The sequence below is a fragment of the Heteronotia binoei genome, chromosome 5 (assembly GCF_032191835.1).
Source record: "Heteronotia binoei isolate CCM8104 ecotype False Entrance Well chromosome 5, APGP_CSIRO_Hbin_v1, whole genome shotgun sequence".
In the NCBI taxonomy this organism is placed as follows: domain Eukaryota; kingdom Metazoa; phylum Chordata; class Lepidosauria; order Squamata; family Gekkonidae; genus Heteronotia; species Heteronotia binoei.
The window spans coordinates 96316261-96338455 of record NC_083227.1 but is presented as its reverse complement, the minus strand read 5'-3'; the positions used below and the strand labels follow the sequence as shown (position 1 = coordinate 96338455).

At 41.0% G+C, this 22195-nt stretch overlaps 1 protein-coding gene across 2 annotated transcripts in view; it reads left to right on the top strand.

The window, feature by feature from the left end:
- Positions 1–22195, top strand: part of SYN2 (synapsin II) — a 454742-nt gene that overhangs the window by 424045 nt on the left and 8502 nt on the right. The window contains exons 10-11 of one of the 2 annotated variants that reach the window (XM_060239867.1): positions 1605–1754; positions 18126–18186. In XM_060239867.1, the coding sequence (XP_060095850.1) occupies positions 1605–1754; positions 18126–18186 (211 nt within the window). The remainder of the gene's footprint in view (positions 1–1604; positions 1755–18125; positions 18187–22195) is intronic. The other variant, XM_060239868.1, reaches the window with a different exon arrangement.

Sequence of the window (22195 nt, the reverse complement as noted above, 5' to 3'; positions counted from 1 at the left end):
TCCACCTAGCAACACAGATTTCTTTCTATAACAGCAGGGAAAATGCATAGCGAACCTTCCTAGAGTTTGCCAACTGTTACAAGCAGTTAAAAAAAGAAAAAGATCTAAGAGAAAAATCACATCTGTCTCCAAAGCGTTTTATGAATATAAATGCCTAACTTGGATGCCACTTAATCCCTTAGACGGGTATTTATTTTTGTATAGGAAAAAATTAACAAGGTAGCATTAGACTGATGCTACTTGCTATAGGAATGTCAGCACTAGTTATAAGAACATGAAACTTTTAAGCATACAAAAGTAATTCAGAAACTAACAGAAAATCCTCTCAGATTTGCGCTGTAACTGAATATTTAATCAGCGTTAACAGGGGTGGAATTCTAGCAGGAGCTCCTTTGCATAGGCCAAACACCCCTAATGTAGCCAATTCTCTGAGAGTTAGCATACTACAGGGGTGGATTAAGACCAATGGGAAGAATCCTGGTAGGCAAATGGTATGGGAGGGCTGTCCTCTACTGGGCAGTTGGGCGACCCCTGCCCAAAAAGAGGAGTGGATATGAGCCACTGTGAGGGATGCACCCTCTTGGCCCAATACTACCTGACTTTATCCATCCAGCCTCACTACAGCAAGGGACAGCACGGGCCTGACTTCATTGTGGCAAGGTACAGGACTCACCTGCCCAGCCTCACCCAACCTGGTCACTCACTTGGCCAGGCATTTCTAGCTCAGGGCTAGCTGAGCAGGCACTCCTTCCTTCCTTTTGGGGACCAGAATGGGCAAGGAGTGGGGCCAACATGGGCTAATGACAGGGCCCTTTTCCAAGGACATTTTTCCCTGGCAGAGTATCTTGCATTTCATGGCTTGTGCATAAGGTAAACAGAGTTGAAAATTCAGCACATGTGGTATGGAGAATACAATTAAAAGGAGACTGCTCAGTATTTTGCAGGAAGGTAATACTTTGGCATAGGAAGGCCTGTATCACACCCAGGGCCAGATCGCCTACTAGGCAAATTAGGTATTTGCCTAGGGTGCCAGGAGGGGGTGCTGAATTGGGCTCTCCCCCCCCCCAGTACCCAAAACAAATGCCTAATTTCCCACAGTCGCCGTTTATCTACTGGCTGGCGGTGAGGGCGAGCCACCTTCTGTGCCCCCCTGGTTCATGTCACTAGGGCTGAGACTAGTGGTGCTAGCAGGCTCAGGGCAGTATACTGTATACTGTAAAGCAAACAAGAACTGGAACCAGAACTTTTAGCGTTTAATGTATATACAGTGGCAAGAGCAATGTAAAAGCTGTGCTGTCTGATTCCATATTAACTGTTGTCATCAATACCACCAGCTCATTTTGCAGCTAGTACGCCAGTCCTTGGGGCATTAAAAAATGTAGTGCTTCTCATAATTTGCCTGAAATTTCTAAATAACAAAAATTGACACATTAAGAGGGAAAATTTTAAAATTAGTCTCTAAAGAAATGCTTGACGCTCCCCGTTATTTTATTACTCACTGTTTTTTACATAACTTTGGGTGGGTAACAATAATGATCTACAACACAATATAAAAAATAATGAGGAAAAAATTTCTCTCCCTGATTGGATATGGTCTCCTTTAGGTTATGGACTCCTCAATGCCTTTGATTGGTGAGCATCAGGTTGAAGACAGACAGCTTATAACGGAGCTTGTTGTAAGCAAAATGAACCAAGTGTTATCTAAAACACCTGTGCCATCTCCTCAGAAACCAACTGCCACTCAGCAGCCCCAGGTAAGGAAAGCTTATTCTGCATATGTACACATGGAGAACAGCAGTAGTTAAATATGAATATTAATTCTTTTATGATTTTTTCTTGCTATGTTATAACATCGTTATCATGACTGGGGGAATACGATTATTTTTTTGTCAGCTTATCCTGAAGAATTTTATGAAAAGTTTTTTGGTTTTTGCTAATGAAGAAATTAAATGTACATTTAGGACATTGCACTGTTAGAAGAAAGGGGACAGTAAAAATGGATTGCAGTTTATATAATTCTTTGGTACAGCATTCAAAGCTGTTGGGTTGGATTAAATGAACTTTGGGAAGAAGGAGCTGACAGAATGTATCAGTCTCTCTAAAGTTTCCTATTTCAACAAAAACCTGCTGCAGAGACTTCCGGTTTTGGTGACCTAATCTAGGGAGCGACTCAGACCGGCTGGTCCAGAGCCACTCTCTAATCGAGCGGCAGAGGGGTTCCCCATTTATGGGGACTCAAGTCTGGGACCCAGGAAGGGTCCAAGAAGTGGGGCAGCTTAATGCTGAGGATTGGGAAGGTCAGCGGCGGCTGGCTCCCAACCTCAACATTGCTGCGAGCCTCACTGTCCCAATCACCATTTTTAAATGGCATCGAGGTTGACTTCTGGACTCTTTTCTTTTCTTTTTTTTAAACAAGTTCTTCTGTATGACCAGTCTGATTTCTTCTACCACTGGGATGGACTGTAAGTCTTCTTCTGTTTTTATATTTAATCTTTAACTAAGATCAGTGGGCAGATGGGAGTTGGAGAGTGGAAAGTCAAACGGAGCGCAGACGGAGGCAAGTACGAAGAGAAGGAGGGGGAGGAATGCCTGGCTCCCTCTTTCTCTTTTTTAAGGCTTCCAAAAGTCTGGAGCCTATTCTGGCGGTTTCCCTAAGGACATGTTGTGAAATTGGGACTATTTCACACCAGCTTCTTAACTTAAATTGACCCCTGAATTGAACTAAGCTGTTCTAAGCTTTTTCAGGGGGATGAAGACCTCTTGGTTGAACAACAGAAGATGGGATGGCTAGTAGCAAGTCGATGTGGAGGAGAAGACTAGTCGCTGTAAGAACTTTGATCTGAGACTGACATCTATTGGAGACAATATAATTTTGAATAAAACTTCACTGGTTTTAAAGATATAAAAAAGATAAGAACATTATGGCTGTACTGAAGAAGCATTCTGAATAAATTTTTGCTGGTCTTGAAGATTTATTCTGGGTCTCAGATGGCTTGTGCAGTGGATTATAAAATGCAGCTATATCCTTGTCAGCTGGAAGAATAGCTGTGAAGTTTACAAGTGAATTACAAAATTTTTGATGGTGGATATGACCCTTAGCATTCTGTTTTTTTCTTAATTTCTTATTGGATTATAAAGAGTTGGCTGACTGAAGGTGATTTTTACATCCCTTTTAATTTTTTTAATTTTGGTTTACTGTTTGTTTTTTTGTTTGCTCTTTTTGTATTTCTAGGAGGATTTATCTATAAATATATGGTTGGAATATTTGTTTTTCTTATTTTTAATTTCTCCTTATTTGTTTTCATATGGTAGTCTTTTTTCCTTTGTTGTTGTTATTTTGCTGGGAATGTATGGATCTTTTATTTGTTATTCTTCCTTGGTTATTTTTATTTTTTTCCAGTGGAGACTATACAAATTGAGCATCCAGCCTTGGATTACAATTTATATTGTGGAGCATTCAGATGTATTTGGCAAGTCCCAGAGTGGATTGAACTATCTATCCTTGAGAACGCACTATAATGAACTGTTTCTGTGAGCTTAATTGTTTTGGCTTGGTGATACTAAAGGTAGTTGTAGTAAAAAGTTTTGTTTAGCATAAAGTTTATTGCTGTTTGAAGTTGGATATATTGTTGATATAAACAAGAAGGTCTTGTTCTCAAACAAACCATTATCTTCTCATAATATTGATACTACTTGCTAGATACTGGGTTAGTTGATACAGGAACATTGTGTTCCAAACAGGCCTGTTTAGGGGAAATACTTAAAGTTTGGGAGTGTGAGTGCAAATATATTAATAAGGATGGACAATAAAGCTGCTGTTGGATTTAAAGAGGCTCAAAGAAAAAAAGAGAACTGAGAAGGTAGACCACCGACTCCTTCACCCAGTTCTTCGTCTGGCCTTGGGAAATTTACACCTGCAACTATGCAGGGGGACATGAAAGAAATGCAAAACACTCTCTTAACTGCCATAGCACAACTGACGGGCAAGGTAGATAACATAGGAGAGCAGATGGCAGAAATTAAACAAGAACTGCAAGAGAATAAAAAGCAAACGGCAGAGACCAATAAAGCTTTAAAGATTCTTGATGCACAGGTGATGGAGAACACCCAAAAGGTGGAGCAACTGGAAAAAGAAACTATATGATAGTAAATTTCTTCAGCTAGAGATGGATAGAGCAGCCTATATGCTGTGGTTTCAAAATGTATCAGAAGAAAAAACTGAAGATCTACAGAAAATACTAAGCAAAGCTTTGTCAGAAATTCTGCAGGTGGTACCTGATAAGATGGAGGAGGAGTTTGATCAAGTTAAGCGGGTACCATCAAGTTTCATGAGATGGAACAAATTACCTAGCAAAATCCATTTGAAGCTCACAAGGAAAAAGACCAGAGATGATATTTTGAAACAAATGAGGGACAAAACAGTGACGATAGCAGGAAATAAGGTGAAAATTTTGAGGGAGGTACCATGGCCAATCAGACAAAAGAGAAGAGAATATCAAGCATTGATAAACTTCCTGAGAGAAAGAGAAATACCATATACGTGGCTAAGACCTACTTTTTACGTATGAAGAGAATAGATACAGAATAAACTCTGTTTTCAAAGCCAAAAATTTTCTGGAGAAAATTGAAAAAAAAAGAGGGGAAGAAGAAGAAGGCTGGTGAAGAGGAAGAAGAGGAAGTTTCAGATGAAGACAACTCAAGTGGAGCAAGTGGACCAAGAAAATACTCAACAAGACTGCAGACCAAAAAAGATAATGATAAGAAAAATCCATAATGGCATCAATAGTCTCTATTAATGTTAATGGACTTAATTCCCTTATAAAAAGGAGGAAGACTTTCAAATATTTAGCAAAGTTAGAAATAGATATAATTTGCTTACAAGAAACTCACATTTTGGCAAAAGATCAACATCTTTTGAGAAACAAGAAACTTGGCAATTTGTTTCTAGCAGCAGATACAATTAAAAAGAAAATGGCAATGAATATCAAGGACAAATTGATATGGCAATGTATATCAAGGACAAATTTAACCCACAGTTACAGTACGCTTCGGAAGATGGAAGAATCTTACTAGTGGAAATAATGGTGGATAGCAAAAAAATTTTATTGGCAAAAATCTATGCCCCGAATGAGTATCAAGAAAGATTTTTTAAAGACCTACACCTTAGGTTAGTAAATCTGGACTATGCAGGGTACTATCTAGTCTATGCAGGGTACTATCTAGTAGAAACTTTAATGCAGTTTGTGACAGACAATTGGATAAAAAAATACATAATCATATTAAAGCTAAAGGCTTTCAATTATCAATAAGCTTCTGGAAGCTTGCAGAAGAATTGGAGTTGGCAGACACATGGAGGACAAGATATCCAAATTCAAGAGACTTTGCATACTATTCTGCCAGTCATCAAATGTGGTTAAGAATTGATATGTGCTGGTTGTCCACAGATCTGGTGAAAGACCTAGTCAAGACAGAAATCCAACCAAGAGTTATATCAGATCATAATCCTGTAATGATAAAAAGGGTACTCAAATGAGAAGAACCTGGAGGTTAAATACTTTAATTCTAAAAGATAAAGATTTTCTTCAAGAAACTAAAGCAGGAATGGAATCCTTTTCAAACAGAATATAACTCAAAATGTCAAGATGCAAGTGGTCTGGGATACAGCCAAAGCATACTTCAGGGGGCTTTGCTAGACAGAATTTCTTTGAATGTGCAAACAAGCCAGGAAGATGGTTGGCTTACAGATTGACAAAGGAGACTGCAAAAAATAATAATACCGGTTTTGAAAGATGAAAATAATAAAGAGAAACTCAAAGACAGGAGATACGCCAAATTATGGAACAATTTTACAAAAGATTATATGAAGATAAGTTTCCAAGGAAGATTTAGAAGAATACATTAAACAGAACAATCTCAACAAGTTTACAGAGGAGCAACGGAAAATTCTAAATGAGCCAATAAGGGAAGTGGGAGAGGCAGTGGCATTTCAAAAGAATGGTAAGTCTCTGGGACCAGATGGCTTACCTGCAGAGTTCTACAAAGCTTACGAAGAATGTTTGGTGTTACCATTCAAATGTCTTATCGAAAGGATTCAAGAGGAAGTGCAAATACCAGCTTTGTGGCAAGACGCTACAATATCCCTAATTCCAAAAGAGGGTGCAGACTTGAAAGACATAAAGAACTTTTGGCCAATTTCTCTGTTGAATGTGGATTACAAAATTTTTGCCTCGATACTGGCACAACGCTTTAAGAAGATTCTTCAGACTACAATACATCAAGATCAGACAAGATTTCTTCCTAGAAGATATTTGAAAGATAATGTCAGAACAGTATGTAATATATTGGAATATTATGAGAGCCATCCAGAGAAACAATTGGCATTAATTTGCTTAGATGCAGAGAAGGCCTTTGACAACGTCCGTTGGCAATTTATGTTGCAACAATTGAAGGGTATGGAATGTGGTGAGAACTTTTTGAGAACAATACAATCAATATACTCCTCACAAAAAACAAAGGTGGTGGTGAATGGTGAACTAATAGAAGCAATTGCTATTCAGAAGGGCACAAGACAAGGCTGTCTACTGTCGCCGCTTCTTTTTATCTTGTCTTTAGAGATATTGAATAACCAAATAAGGGAAGATGCAAGTATTAAGGGGGCCGTCATTAAGGGTGAGCAATATAAATTGAGAGCCTTTGCAGATGACCTGATTTTTATATTAGAGCAGCCAACAGATTCAATTGATTGTTTGATAAATAAGATTAACCAGTTTGGCCACTGGGCAGGATTAAAGATAAATTATCACAAAAAATTCTTGAAAAAGAAAATGACAACAGAACAAATTCAACGCCTTCAACAAACATCAGGATTTTCTTATGAGAAAAGAGTTAAATATTTGGGTGTATATATTACAAACAAATGCAGTAGTTTAAAGATGGACAATTACGATAAACTGCTCAAAGAGATTAAAAAAGACTTGGGAAAGTGGCAAGATCTGAATTTATCTATGATGGAAAGAATAGCGTCAGTTAAAATGAATATTTTGCCAAGACTGTTATTTCTATTTCAAACTATACCAGTGCTTTTAACCAAGGTGTTTTTTCAGGAACTGAACAAGATGGTCTCTGACTTTATTTGGTGGAAGAAAAAACCAAGAATTAAGCTAAAACATTACAACATTATAATATTATAAGATTTTAAACTGAGAGCAGGTTTGGGGCTTCTGGATTGACAATTGTACTACAGAGCTGCAGAGCTGTCTTGGGTGAGAGACTGGGTCCTACTGAATGACGACAGTTATTGCTAGAGGGCCATGACCTCAATTTGGGTTGGCATGCGTATTTATGATACCAAAGATTAGAAGGGCATTCTTATTTCAAGAATCACTGGTTTCGGAAATCTTTATATCATGCATGGGCATGGTTAAAACTGAGAATTTATCAGAAAATTCCAAGATGGGTGTCACCAGTGGAAGCATTTACACCTCCAAACCTTATGAAACCTAATCAGAGCAGACAGGTTAAAACGGATAAAAGGAAGTACTTCTTCACCCAAAGGGTGATTAACATGTGGAATTCACTGCCACAGGAGGTGGTGGCGACCACAAGCATAGCCACCTTCAAGAGGGGTTTAGATAAAAATATGGAGCAGAGGTCCATCAGTGGCTATTAGCCACAGTGTGTGTGTGTGTATAAAATTTTTTTTTGCCAGTGTGTGACACAGAGTGTTGGATTGGATGGGCCATTGGCCTGATCTAACATGGCTTCTCTTATGTTCTTAACGGCTGAGATGGACTATTTATCCTAGTTGTTGGCTGGGAAATCTAAAGAAGCAAGAAAATATTGGGTGAAGTTATATGCATGGTTAGATCTCCAAGACTCTTAAGATTCTTTGGTGTGAACTATCTTCTATCTCCTGTAATGTGTATTACAATAACAGTTATATTGGAAATTGAAGTCAAATTAGATATCTCAATTGAAGACTTACAATCGTTAAAATGTGTTTAGACAAGGTCGAAATAATTTAAAGAGACAATAGCATGTAATAATATTGTATTTTAAAAAAGCATTTTTCATGCAGAATTGATTATTATAATATAATAATATTGATATGTGTATTTTGAACTTCCTATTTTCCCCTACCCTTTCCCCCCTCTTTTTCTGGAAAACTAATAAAAATTTCCGACATAATAAAAAAAAATCTGCTGCAGAAGGCTAGGGGACCCTCCAGAATAAAAGGAGGTACTGCAAGAGGAGGTGCAGCAACCTCCCCAAATTAACAGCCTTCTGCTCATGCTCTTGATCCCTTTGCAGAGCTCTAACTCTTGATCCATTTCTAGATAAGTGGGAAAAAAACATGTGTTCCTTTCCCAGTTCTTAGGCTCTAGTCCCTTGTGTTTAAATTAGCCCAATCAGAATATATCCTCCCATAGTCACCTTTTTTCTATATTGAACTGCCTGCAATTCACAGGAAGGGTGTTCCAGTCATCCTCTAGTCATCTTTGTTGCCATCTTTTGCAGTGTTTCATGTTTTAGAGAATTTATCTTGAGATACAGGAACCAGAAATGTACCCAGGACTCCAAACGAGGCTGTGTAATAGTTCTATAGAAGGGCATTGCAATATGTTATATTTTCAGTCCCTTTCCTAATAATTACATGCATGAAGTTTCCTTTTGCATTGCTGCTGCATACTGTCTATATTTCCATTGAGCTATCCACTCCAGTGTGGTGTAGTGGTAAAGAGCAGCGGACTCTAATCTGGATAACCAGGTTTAATTCCCCACTCCTCAACATGAAGCCTGCTGAGTGATCTTTGATCAGTCACAGTTCTCTCAGAACTTTCTCATCCCCACCTATCTTTAGAGATGGGCATGAACCAGAAAAATTTGAGAACCATGGAGGTTTGTGTTTGTAAATTTCACAAACCATGAACTGCCACTGACTTTTCTTGTTTATGAACCAGTTTGTGGTTCGTGAGGTCTGTGGGGACCCGGAAGTGGACTCATCCCACTTCGGATTGTGCCACAGCAGCATTATGCAAGTAACCTCAGGAGGCATTAAATGCCTCCTGAACTCACTGGTGTTGCATTGCAATGGCAGTGTGATCTGGAAATGGGCTCAGGAGGCATTTAAATGCTTCCTGAGCTCACCTCCCCCTCATGGACCACCCCAATGGACCAAACAGACCACCTAAAAAAATTGTGTTCCATGGGCAGTCCATCAAAACAGCAAATGCATGGACCAGGCAAATGGACCATGAACTGGGCCCCATTCCATGACAAATTTTTATCTGTGGACTGGTCGGTGCCCATCCCTACTTACTTCACAAGGTGACTAGTGTGGGGAAAGGAAGGGAAGGCAATTGTAGGCCACTTTGAGACTCCTAAAAGGTAGAAAGGCAGGTTATAAAACCAACTCTTCTTCTTCTACAGTCCTAAAATGGCATTGTCTTTCAGTCTTTACTAGATTAGAACTCATTAGCATAAATTTAAAACTAAGGGGGGTTTTTTTGCATTGTCTTCCACATAAATACATTGAATTTAATTTTTCATATTGTTGTCCCTCTAGTTAGGAGAGATTCCCCTGGAGCTCATTACAAACCATTTTAGTTTTATTCAGGAGGTTTTGTTGAGGTACCTTGTCAAAATATTTAGATGTTCAGGTATTGTTTATTACAGAGTAGTCCTCAGCATGAGTATAACTTCCTGCAGTACACAACTGTAAAAGACGGAATGGGAAAAAATGCTTTCTATAATAGCAACAGTAAAGATTCTGCTGCTAACATTAACATCATATGTGACTTTCAAGGTACAAATGTGTATCTACTAGATACAAATAGAGCATTTATGTAATTCTGTCCATAGTGATCAATACTGAGACAACCCCAGCCGTAAGATGTATGATCTAAAATCCAGTAATGTGCAGAAGCAACAGAACATGAAATAAATAGAATATGGCATATGAGCTAATGGCTGTTTAAAGAAGTAAACTTGCTGCCTTCTGCTGGTTACAAGAAGCCAACTACAGACTTAAGAGTTCTAAACCTTACTTCCCATTCCCAAGCATGTGTCTCTGAAATGGCACAAGATATGTGGTATTTTTCAGACTGCAAGATATGTGGTATTTTTTTAAGACAGCAGCACCATCTTGTGGTAGTTCACTAGAAATCAGAACAAAGTTTGAGTCCAGTGGCACTTTTAGTTTCATCCAAGGTATAAGATTTTGGGTGCAAGCACACTCCTTTAGAGATACAAAAACTTATACCAATAAAACTTCCCTGGTCATAAATGTGCCACTTGACTACACAACTACCCACCTGAATCTTATTAGAAATCAGTTCTATACTTATTTAAAGGTAATGCTGAGGTTAGTAGGATAACCTACAAAAAATTTTTAGCCAAAAGGAAATTAAAACTTCATGCTTATCTACATTAACCATTATACAAACCTTGCTGACATGCTGTAGCCCATCATTTTGTCTTCACAAAGTTCTGTCCTCAAACCTTCTATGCAAGGCTGACATAAGCTAAATCCATGAAGGTCTAGTAACTCGCCAATTGTTGGCTACCAGAAAAGGTGTTGGCAGGTGCCCTGGCTCCTAGGGGCACCACATAGAGGACCCTGGTCTATTCCATTGGAGGAGGCCTCAGTGGCAGAACATTTCTTTGGCATGTAGAAAGTTCTAGATTGGATCCCTAGCATTTCTAGGTTAAAGGATATAGTGGCGGATGATGTGCAAAACCTTTACCTGAGACACTGCAGAGCTGCTGCCAGGTAGAGTAGATTCAGTATAAGGCAGCTAAATGAAGGCATAAAGGCATGCTGCTACAGGAAAGCCAATTAGCAAAGCACACCAGCAGATGGAGAACTTGTGACACAACAGCAAGATAAATAACTTAGTTCTCTTCTTCGGCATTCATCACAGCTGGATTTCATGAATGATGAAAATGCACTGCTCTGCGAACTAGAAGAAGGTTAATTTCTCTAATATATTTGGAACAAAGAATGCTAGTCTCTTAAATAAGTGTTTTATTCTTGCACAGTCTCTGAAATATGTATGCAAATTTTTAGGGCCTTTTAAGGCAAGGGCTCTACAGCAGCCAATACCAGGAGTTTCCCACAGGAAAAGACACCCATTTGGGTTCTTCTGCTCAAAAAAGAAACTACTAAATGATATATCTCAAGAATACAGAGGGCACCCAGTGGAATGAATACACAGAAGGTTTAAAGTTTAAGAACAAGCTCTTTTTTGCAATGCAAGGAATACCTGTGGGAATGCTCTCTGCAGACAAAGACCAGCAGTTCAAATGAGGGAACACAAACTTTCATCAAAGTCAGGAGGCCATTAGAAAGGCTGTTCAGGATTTTCCTAGGTAGTCCAATCTGCTGTTTTAACTTCCAGAAATTTTTAATCTAGCTATGGGCAAACAAAGGAGTCCTTCTGTCTTTGTCTTGTACATCTCTATCTAGACACAGCAGAGAAATCCTCTCAGGTTCCTTCCACTGTGTCAGGTTCACTTTTCTGACATTCTATACAATGAACATGCATAATCCTTGGCTTGGCTACTAGGTAGGGAGCTAGCTGTCTCATTGCTGAAGTATCTTGCTCCTACTTATGTATGAGACTGTTTTTGCACTTGAGCAGTATGGCCCTTACAAGATGTTGTACAGTAGAGAAGATAATTCTCCCTGGTCCCTACCTCTCAGAACACAAGTGTAGGCACCTTCTGCTGAATCCTACCAGTTCAGGACTAGGCCTCATCTTTGCCAGTATGAGCGGCTTCTGTCATTGTAATGATCCTAGCAGTGCTTGACTTGAAACACAGAAATATAATACTTTCTGCAAATGTCTGGATGTTTGGGTCCCATTGGGGAGAAAAGCCGGGTATACATGAAGTAAATGAATCAATCTCAAGAGTGGATATAGTCAACAATAGGATGACTAAATTTAAATACAGTAAGACTATTTTTGCTTCACAAGCTTTTACTTATTCAGTTCAAACCAAGGAGACAACCTCTGAAGCCTGATTTTGTTTAATTATCTTTCTAATGTCAGCAAGCTGCGCTATGTTCAGAAGATCTCTTAAAACTTTAAATTCTCCTTCCTTTCTCTTTCAAATGTAATGAACAGACATGTAGGTCATTATATTTAAGGAATAGTCTCCAGTGCTCCCTTAACAAGAATATCCAAGGCTCTTGCTTAGGTAGAGCAGTTTGGCGTATCCCACTGGGAGTTCTAGAAGAACAATGGTCCTATTTGAGAAATGTTGTAAAGACTGTGTATCACATTGGAGCAAGCCACAGGTTCCATGCATATGCATAAGATGAGAATGTAACCTTCTGATAGATATCCAGCTTTGTGAGAAGGCTAAATTTCCTTACACAATTTGGCTAAAGAACAGCAAATATGAGTTTTAGAATCATTCATTTTCAAATTAGTTTTAATATATTCAACCCTTGGTCTGTCTGATGGGTATATGCCTGAAAAGAGAAATCATGTGATCCTGGAAACCATTAAAACCGTTTCAGTAAAAGCTGTCATCTCATGAAAGTGTGGTGCTAACTGGTCTCTGTTGCTCAGCTCAGACAAATAAGCTGGTTCATAAGGATAAGTAGTTATGTGGTTGACCTGAAATTTCAGCACGTTATGACGGATATTTTGTTTGGAAGGGCTCTGTGCTGATTACAGGCAGGGACTGCAGTTGCTATTGCCCCCCAAGTTGTAATGAAGAGTTGAACACAATGCATTGGTATAAATAATGGGCCACTTTATTAATCATCGTAATAAATGGCAAGGGCACCCAAACTGTGGCCTGGTCAGGGCTAGGGGTCTCAACAGACCGCTTCCCTACCATTCGCAGATGAGAGACCCAGCCCCCAGCTGAAGCTGTGTGACACAGCTCCCACCAGGCCGGCCCAGCAGGGAGGCACGCCCCAGAGGGTGCAACCACCAGACGCACGTCTCAGTGGAAGGCACCCTCTAGTCGAGCCTCCAGGACGGTCTGCATTCTCCCCACCCCAGGTCACCAAACCCCAGGGTTGATCATGTCAGACCCCTAATTCCCCAAAAGGGGGATGCTTCATGGTCCTCCCCTAGCCGCATAGTACCCTAAACCCCTTAAAATCTGCCAACTAAAGTGACCGCCTATTTAACAGCACCTCCTGATAGCCAAATCCACAATACACTGCTCTGCTATGTAAGGTAGGCAAAAAACACACCCCAGCAACTGCCAATCAGCTGGGGAGTAAAAAATTCCTACCCGGCCCCCCAAAAAATGAGGCAACCAGCAACTGCTTACATAGCAAACAGGGCGGGCGGGAGGGCTGATCTTCTCAGGGAATGCAGCAGGGAGCAGAGGTCTGGCCATTGGACGGTCTGGCCCCGCCCCCTGAAATACATGCCCAAACGGGCCAACTATCCACTCTTCCCTCCAAAGGGGGCAAAGCCTGCAGATGCAGCCTAGCAGCACACAGCAAGTGCATCCATAGGGGAGTGTATAAAGGCTATTAAAGTTCCAAAATGTTCAAACAAAGTATGTGTTTGAGGAAATGCAATGAACAGGAAGGATGAGACAGCATACTGGAAAGCCTAATTTAAGGCAAAGGAATTTCCTTTGAGTTGAGCTATATTAAGCATAGATGGCAGATCTGTTGATTTTATAAACATATTTGACAATTTTTATTCTTCACATTTGAGAAATAAAATTAGTTTTTTAGTTTTCCTATTGAGAAAACTGAAAACCTTCTGTAAACAAATATTTCACCCAGTCTCATTAAAAAGCACTGTTACTTGATCAGATGCCCACCTCACGAGAAATAATAGCAAGCTTCAAGTCAGAACAGGTAAAAGATTTTGTGTCATGACACAATAAGAAAGAATATGTGCACCTGTTTAGCCAGAGAAGTGCCCAGGGCTGGATTAAACCCTGTGGAGTCCCCTAGGCAGTTGAAATCTTGGGGGCCCCCCACAAATTATCTCCGAGTTGGAGCACCCGCCCCACTGCCCGCACCTCCTGCTGCAGCTGGCAGGATAAGGAAGGAAAGGTCCTCTGTGCAAGCACCAGTCATTTCTGACTCTGGGGTGACGTTGCTTTCACAATGTTTTCATGGCAGACTTTTTACAGGGTGGTTTGCCATTGCCTTCCCCAGTCATCCACACTTTCCCCTCAGCAAGCTGGCGACTCATCTTACCAACCTCGGAAGGATGGAAGGCTGAGTCAACCTTGAGCCGGCTACCTGAAAATCCAGTTTCCGCTGGGGATCGAACTCAGGTCATGAGCAGAGCTTAGGACTGCAGTACTGCAGCTTTAACACGGGGCTCCTGTGTCAGCTGGCAGGAACCAATGGCTAAAAAGGCATTTGCCCATTTTCATGCCGCTGCTCTCCCCAGGCTCTTTCCACCTCATTCCTGCCTCCCAAGGTCTCCCCGCAGCCCCGTTTTTGTCGCTGCCACTCTCCCTGGGCTCTTCCCTGCCTCCCCCACTCTCTCCGCAGCCCCATTCTCCCTGCTGCCACTCTCCCCGAGCTCTTCCCTACCTCCCTTGCTCTCCCTGTGGCCCCGTTTTCCCCACTGCCGCTCTCCCTGGGCCCTTCCCTGCCTCCCCCGCTCTCCCTGCAGCCCCATTTTTGCTGCTGCCACTCTCCCCAAGCTCTTCCCTGCCTCCCCCGCTCTCCCCGCAGCCCCATTTTCACTGCTGCCGCTCTCCCCGGGCTCTTCCCTGCCTCCCCCACTCTCCCTGCGGTCGCATTTTTGCTGCTGCCACTCCCCCCCCCCAGGCTCTTCCCACCCTCAAGAGTATGAGAGCGAGTGAGCTGGGGCTGGGCAGCTGGCCACTGGAAAAAGCAGCCAAGCCTCCACAGCCCCCCACCCAAAATATTATGCCCTGGGCTCCCCCATCCAGAAATTTCTGGCTATGGGGCTGAGCCTGCAGCAAAAGCAGCCCCCAGCTCCCCCCAGGAGTTAAAGTATTGGCTGGCCTGGTGCTGCCAGATGCAGAAGAGGGGCTGAGGAGCTGCTGAAGGGTAGGCGAGCCTGATGAAGCCGGCTTGCCTGGCTGGCTTTCTCACTTTTTTTTGCTGCAGGCAATTTGGATTTCTGCTTGGGGGGGGGGGGAAGTGTCCTGTGCCCGCTGCCCACCACTCAGCCAGAGCCCAGACGGAGTTTTGCAACGGCTTCCCTTCCCTCCCCACCTGACTTGGCCGAAAGTACCTTGCAAGCCCAGCAAGCACAGAAGCGGTTTTCTCACTCCAGAGATGAGTTTCCCTGGGGCTGGGCCAGCAGATGGGGAGGAGGTGGGGCAGGCGGACAAAGAAGGAAACAATGGGGAGGTGTTAGGTGAACCGACAAACAGCAAAGCAACAAGGAGGGAAGTGACGGGGAGGGAGGGGGCGGGCAGACAAAGGGGGAAGCGATGGGGAGGAGGTGAGACAGGCAAGCTGAGAAGGGACCAACTGAGGAAGAGGCAAACTAGCCATGGGGGGGGGGGAAAGCTGGCTCCGGGGCCCCTAAAGGCATGGGGCCCCATAGGCAAGTGCCCTGGAAGTGCCCTACATAACTCAGGGTCAGAATAGATGTGATGGAAACCACTGAGTCTTCTGAAAGTTAGCAGCAGTTTACTCAACTTCAGTAAGGGTCATGAGGGAAGAATTTCTATATAATGTCAATAAAATGCTACCTTTGAAAACTGTCTGAAGACTCCCATAGGTTAAAAATGCAGAAGCCAGGTTGTTGTTTAAGGCTGGATACTAGAAATCATATAACTCTTCTGCTGAAAGATAGGCACTGACTGCTGTTTTGTTTCTGTGCACAATTCCAAATGCTGTTTCTTACCTTTAAAGTCCTAAACAGTTCTGTACCAGGGTACTTGCAAGGCCATTTCCTACTGGAATGCCCAGCCCATTACCTAAAATCTTCCTACAAGTGTCGTCTTTGCTGTATCGTAAATGATATATTTGTGGATTCCTCATAAAGTTCTTTATGTCTAATTCTGATTTTACTCTGTATAGAAGATAGGAGTTAAATTATCTCCCTCTAGAAACTCTAAGGAGGAAGAAACATGGACTGCATATTCAATAAATAAATATATATATATTTGTTTAATAGCTAGTTTTCAGGGGGCAGGGCGGTGGATGAGCCCTTTTCTACCAAGGAATTGAATCTGCATTCTTCTAAGGTTTTCTGAGACATGTGTCACTGTATGTGTTGTGTCACTTTGGGCAGACAAACACAGAACAGATAAAGTTGTTGCAGCTGTTTCAGGTTAATGGCCTGGTTCTAAGTAGGACTGCCATTCCAAGAGGTTGGCATGTATCCTAATATCTCCTGATGCTGCAGAAGAGAAGGTTGGAATGGCTCTTTCACCTGCTGCTGCAATCAGGTATCCAGAGGTGTAAACTGCAGTTTTCAGAGATTGTTATATATGTATGGTTATGAGCACAACACAGGAATTCTAAAAACAAGGACTAACGCTTTATTTATAGCTAAGAACCCATACAGATTAAGCCTCCCAGCACACACATTAATTTGCATTTCTCTTTCATTAGATTCTGAGGGTTTCCTTCCTAAAAGGTGATGATTTCAGATTTTTGTATTACTCTTAAAACAGATGTGTAGAAAATAGCCTTCCCAAGCCTCCCGCCCTGGCGGGAGAATACTGGATTTTCAGCCTCTTTTCCCGCTTTCCATAACTCTGGAAGCGGGGGGAGGAGGGGGGAATGGCGCCAAGGAGCATTTGCGTCGTCCGGGGAGGAGGTGCTGAGCCTGGCAAGGGAAATCTTGAGAAGGGAGGCTGGCTCGCCAGCGAGCGGGTGGAGGTGGCTGCCGAACGCAGGCGGGTCTTGACGGACTCCAATGCCCGATGCTTCTCCTCCTCCCTTCCCTTCCCACCCAGCCCCGTTGCAGCAGCCGTTCTTCCTTTTCGCAAGCTGCTTCCCGCGCCCAGTCAGCTGGCTGGGGGGGGGGGGGGAGGAGAGAAGCCCCGCCTGCAAAGGACCATGTGCCTTTGCACCTCCGGAGGCTTGATTGCAAGGCTCCACTTTGGGATGGTGTGACTGCTGCTGTAAAGAAGCTGGCAGCAACTCGTGAGTAGAAAGGCCAGTCCCTCGCTTCAGTTGCCAGAAAGGGGGGGGGGGAGGGAGGAGGAGAGGGAAACGTCTTCATTATTCCCTATGTGGAGATCAATTCTCATAGGGTATAATGGGGAATTAATCTGGAGGTTTTGGGGGCTCTGGGGGAGCTGTTTTTTGAGGTAGAGGCACCAAATTTTCAATATAGTATCTAGTGCCTCTCCCCAAAGTACCCTCCAAGTTTCAAAACGATTGGACCAGGGGGTCCAATTCTATGAGCCCCAAAAGAAGGTGCCCCTATTCTTTGTTATTTCCTATAGAAGGAAGACATTTTAAAAAGTGTGCTGTCCCTTTAAATGTGATGGCCAGAACTCTCTTGGAGTTCAATTATGCTTGTCACACCCTTGTTCTTGGCTCCGCCCCAATGTCTCCTGGCTCCACCCCCAAAGTCTCCTGGCTCCTCCCCCAAAGTCCCCAGATATTTCTTGAATTGGACTTGGCAACCCTAGTAGAAAATTTGCATACAGGAGTCTTGCCTCTGAATATCTTTAAACTTCCCTCCATGGAGTACATGGAATCTGGAATTTATTGTGGGTTTTAAAAAACTTATTTATTTACTATATTGCCTTCAATAATATACATGACAACTGTAGGGTTAGTTGCTATCCAGCTGAACTGTAGTCTACCAACTACATATGGCAGCCTATTAAAGATATAATCCATATCCTTGTTTGGTTACTTGCCTTGGAAAAAAGATATAGGGGAGTCAGGCTCCTGGTAAGCCTGCATAACTGGTGCATTTAGCACTGGTAGGAACAAGTTGTGCATACCAGGAAATCTCCCAGCATGCTTTCTGCATATGTAGATTCAGTGTAGATACATCTTGTTTCAGACAAGTAGCTTCTTAAAATATTAGGCGGGGGAGCTTCTAATAGTAAAATTAGAATTGCAATTGGGAGAAAGTTTGGGAGAGTATTATAAATAAAACCAAGGACTAAATTCCTGTATTTTTATCTAACTTGGATAATCTCCTGTTTTTATTTTGTTTGTTGTTCTCTTACAGAGTGGATCATTAAAGGAGCCAGAATCAAACAAAGTCCCTCCCCAGCGACCACCTCCTCAAGGTTGTTTACAGTACATTCTCGACTGTAATGGCGTTGCAGTAGGACCAAAACAAGTCCAGGCTACTTAAATTGTTGAGACTAAAAGCAGGGGTAGAAGCCAAAAAGAAAGCAAAGAATCAAACAATACCAGTTTTGGGGTTCTGTGCAGTTTTTTGCATTGTTTCAGTGCTGACCTGGACTGTGTTTTTTCTATGCAGTGTCAACTATACTGTCTGGTTGTTTCTCTGTTCACGTTTGTGTTGTAATGCTTACTTACGTTTCTCTGTATAACTTGTGATTCAGGGCTGTTGTCAACAGTGTACAAGAATTGTGCCTCTACTGAGTCCAGTGCGACTGTATATTATGGCTGGTTAGACAGTATTTTTGAAGTATTATATATTGTGAGGGTAAAAAGATTAACCAATCCAGGTGGAGATTTAAATAATTTTGCTTAACTCTGTGAGTATGTGTGCTATATTCGTTAAAAAATAATGTGCATGATTTATGTAGAGAGATGATTCTAATATTTTGAAGGTCTCATTTCTTTTTATAATTTTATAAAGATTATTAATTTTTAAGTTCATACAATAGGTAAGAGGAAAGACTGATTATTTCTTTATTTGTGATTATATATTTTAAAAAACTATTTGCAGGAATATTTAAGTATCCTGTATGTTCGGTGCAGACTTCTTTTTTGAAAAAAAAAAATCTGCATTTAATCATTAGCCTTAGTGCTGTCAAAATGGGCCACATGTGCAATATTGATATAGGAAGGGAATGTACTTATGTCTGATGAGAGAGTTTTCTTTGGTGGTTATGAAATAGCCATCTGGTCGTGTACAGAACTCGACCAAGTGTTTACCAGAAATACATTTTTTATCAAGAAAAGTCAGGTAAGCAACTAATGTTTTATGGAAGATAACAACAGGGCTAGTTAGAGTCTTGCAAGATTAAACTTTTTTTTTTACAAATATTACAATAACCACTCTGCAGATGTAAAAAAATGTAGTTCATAAGCTCAACCCTATTTCAACTGAGATTATTGCCAAGCAGTTAAGATATAAGATAATGAAGCCATGATCTTATAATTTTGAACAGAAGCAACAGAATGAATGTTAGTATATCCCTGGATGACCCACAAGGAGTTAAATGGTATAGCACTTAGAATGTCATAGCTGTGACTCAAGTGTATGTAAATACTAGAGCAAGGTGACCTGAGAGGTTTTACTTTTGCCAAAATTTCTTATAGCCATAATTGCTTATGACTGTCACATAACCAATGGCTATGTGCATAACCTTACAAGCAATATCCAGGCAGGCAGTTAAACTGTTAGAAAATCTAGCCTGTGAATGCAAACTGCACTACTCAAGCATACTGTAGAACTAGTTTGTGAGCAAGGTAAAGGTGTTTTGTCAATTAAAATCTCATATCAAGGTAAATAGTGGTCCCTAGGTTAATGCAAACAAGTTTGTTTTCTTGTGAAACACTATTACAGTCTGTTTTTATTTTCCCTACAAACACTGCCAACAAAACATGTAGCTTAGTTACCGAGTAGACCCAGGTGGGTAGCCGAGTTACCGAGTGATTGTTTTTATTATTAATTTTGGCTGATGAGCTGAGAATTTAAATTTAATTTCAATAGCAATTTCAGCACTAGTTGGGCATGCCACTATTGTTTGCCCGCTTTTGGTAGTTTATAATAAGAACCTTTTTGCTTCAGTGATCACTGTGTCTGATTAGTAACCTATTGATAATTACACTGATGATTTGAGTTGAATGGAGTGAGTATATCCCCTTCAGCATCAGGTTCACCCCTCCTTACCTACAGTCACTAAGTGAACAAAAGTGAGCATCCCACTCAGGGTGAAGAAAGGAACCTGCTGACTGAATGCCATTAATATCAAGCCATGAGCATTCTTTTGCATGTAGTAGTGTGAGTATTTACAGGTGCTTTTGTGCATTGTTTATTAGTTGTGTGTGTGTGTGTGTGCGTGCGCGCATGCGCAGGCTGCAGAAAAATACCTGAATCCTGGTAGGACTTCAGTGTATTGCAAAAGGTCTTGGAAGGGCACACACCTGTTACTGCGTACCACAGATAAGAAGCAAGCCAAAATGTCTCTGCATGCTAGCATGCTTAGGTGCAATATTGTGGGAAATAGGGAACAGATATTTTACAGTATAGAATTGATGTTCAAGGGGGTTGGTGTTTGTTTTGGTTTTATTTTAATTTATTTAATTTTTTGTAAAAATTTTCTTTTATTATTGTTGCCTTTTTGTACCAAACCAGCTGCAAGAAAGTGAGCAAATGCTGAAGTGTGACTGCAGTATATATTTTGTGAAATATCTTGTACAGCTTAATGTGCAATAAAAAAAAAGTTACATCTGTCTTCAGTGTATAGTTTCTGGAATACAACCCTCCCATTGGGGGAAAAACTTCTATAAGTGAAGAAAAAGAAACCAAAGAATGTGATCTTAAAATGCTAAACTGAACTACTAAAGTAACACCTTCCTCTATAAAGCCATCCAAATTAAAAGGCATTGTCCCTCAATCTATTTAAAAATGAACCTCCTGATTCTGGGCTTATTTTAGAAAAACTCATTGTTGTAACTGACAGTTCTCAAAATATGTTATTCTTAGAACTGCACTGATAAGTTGCGAGGAACAATATATAGAAAAACAGCCAGAAACCTATTTTGCTGTACCAGAAGAATGCCATTCGAACAGCTGGACCAATTTCCCAAATTTATATGCCATGAAAGAGAAAACAAGGGAATATCCAGGAGGAAATTTCCTTTAGACATTTCCTTACCATATATTTTAAAGTCCACACATTAAAGCAAATCAGGAATATTGCCTTGGACTTAGTTCTATAATACTGTTTGGTTAAAAAAAATCACCAAGAGAATCTCTGAGCCTTCATTCGGAATGGTTATTTGAGCCATATGACACGAAGATTTTACAGAAATTGCCAGTTCATCATAGCTTTCCCAGTAAAAACTACACATGGACACCTGGTGCTGGATAAAACACAGTGCTTGCGCTTAAATAGTTCTTTCTGAGGGCTGGGCTGATTACACAACTTAAAATAAGTCATACAAGCCTATATAATTTGACCAAAGCCACTTCCATTCTATCTAAGAGGAGGCCCAGAAGACATGCAGGGTGCGGTTTTCCACTCTGCATGAACAGAACTGCCCCTTCCACTGAAATGAATGGGGAAGTCCATGAGGGACAACTGAAATTCAAATAGCTAAGCATTTTTAGCATGGTAGAATTTTTGACCATGAAATCTTGGAAACTGTCCTGTTTCAAAAGAAATATGCCATATAGAGAGGCGTTATTTGGGCTGGCAATAGTACTCTAAGACCTCCATGGGCAAATGAAACTAGTTTCCTGGTGGGGGAGGGGAATCCTGTCAAAGGAATTTCACAATAGCACTGCAGTGCTAGTATAAATTTATATTGAGGTACAACTATAGTCCCAACTTAGCCTAAGCATGTATTTGTTGGCACAATAAATGCCAACAAGCTGCAAAGCCACAGAAAACAAGCTATAAATCCACTTAAATTCAACTATGTCAGATCCTTTAAGTTCCATTGAAATTAAACTGGCTTGATTCCAAATCTACAGCATAACTGAGCTACCAGAAGTCCTTATTCTAGTGGAATGATTGCTGTATCAGAACAGAGCAGACATGAACTAAAGAGATATACTTGAGATTCTATCATATGTCCTCAGTTCAATAATGTTTGTTACTTCCTTCCTAATAGTTCAATCCTAAACAAAGTTACACCTTCTAATCCAGTTGATTACAACAGAAGAGTATAATAATTTTAAGAACTAGCATAGACTGCTGTTATGACAAATGTGGCCTTAGTTTATATGACTATTTATAATGCCATCGTAACCAGTTTCTCATAAAAGTAATTCCATTTGCCTTCCATCTTGCCCATCAGGAATATTCAGGGGCAATGAAGAAATGCTGTGACTAATTCATCATGCTCTAGATAGTTATTGCCCTATTAGTC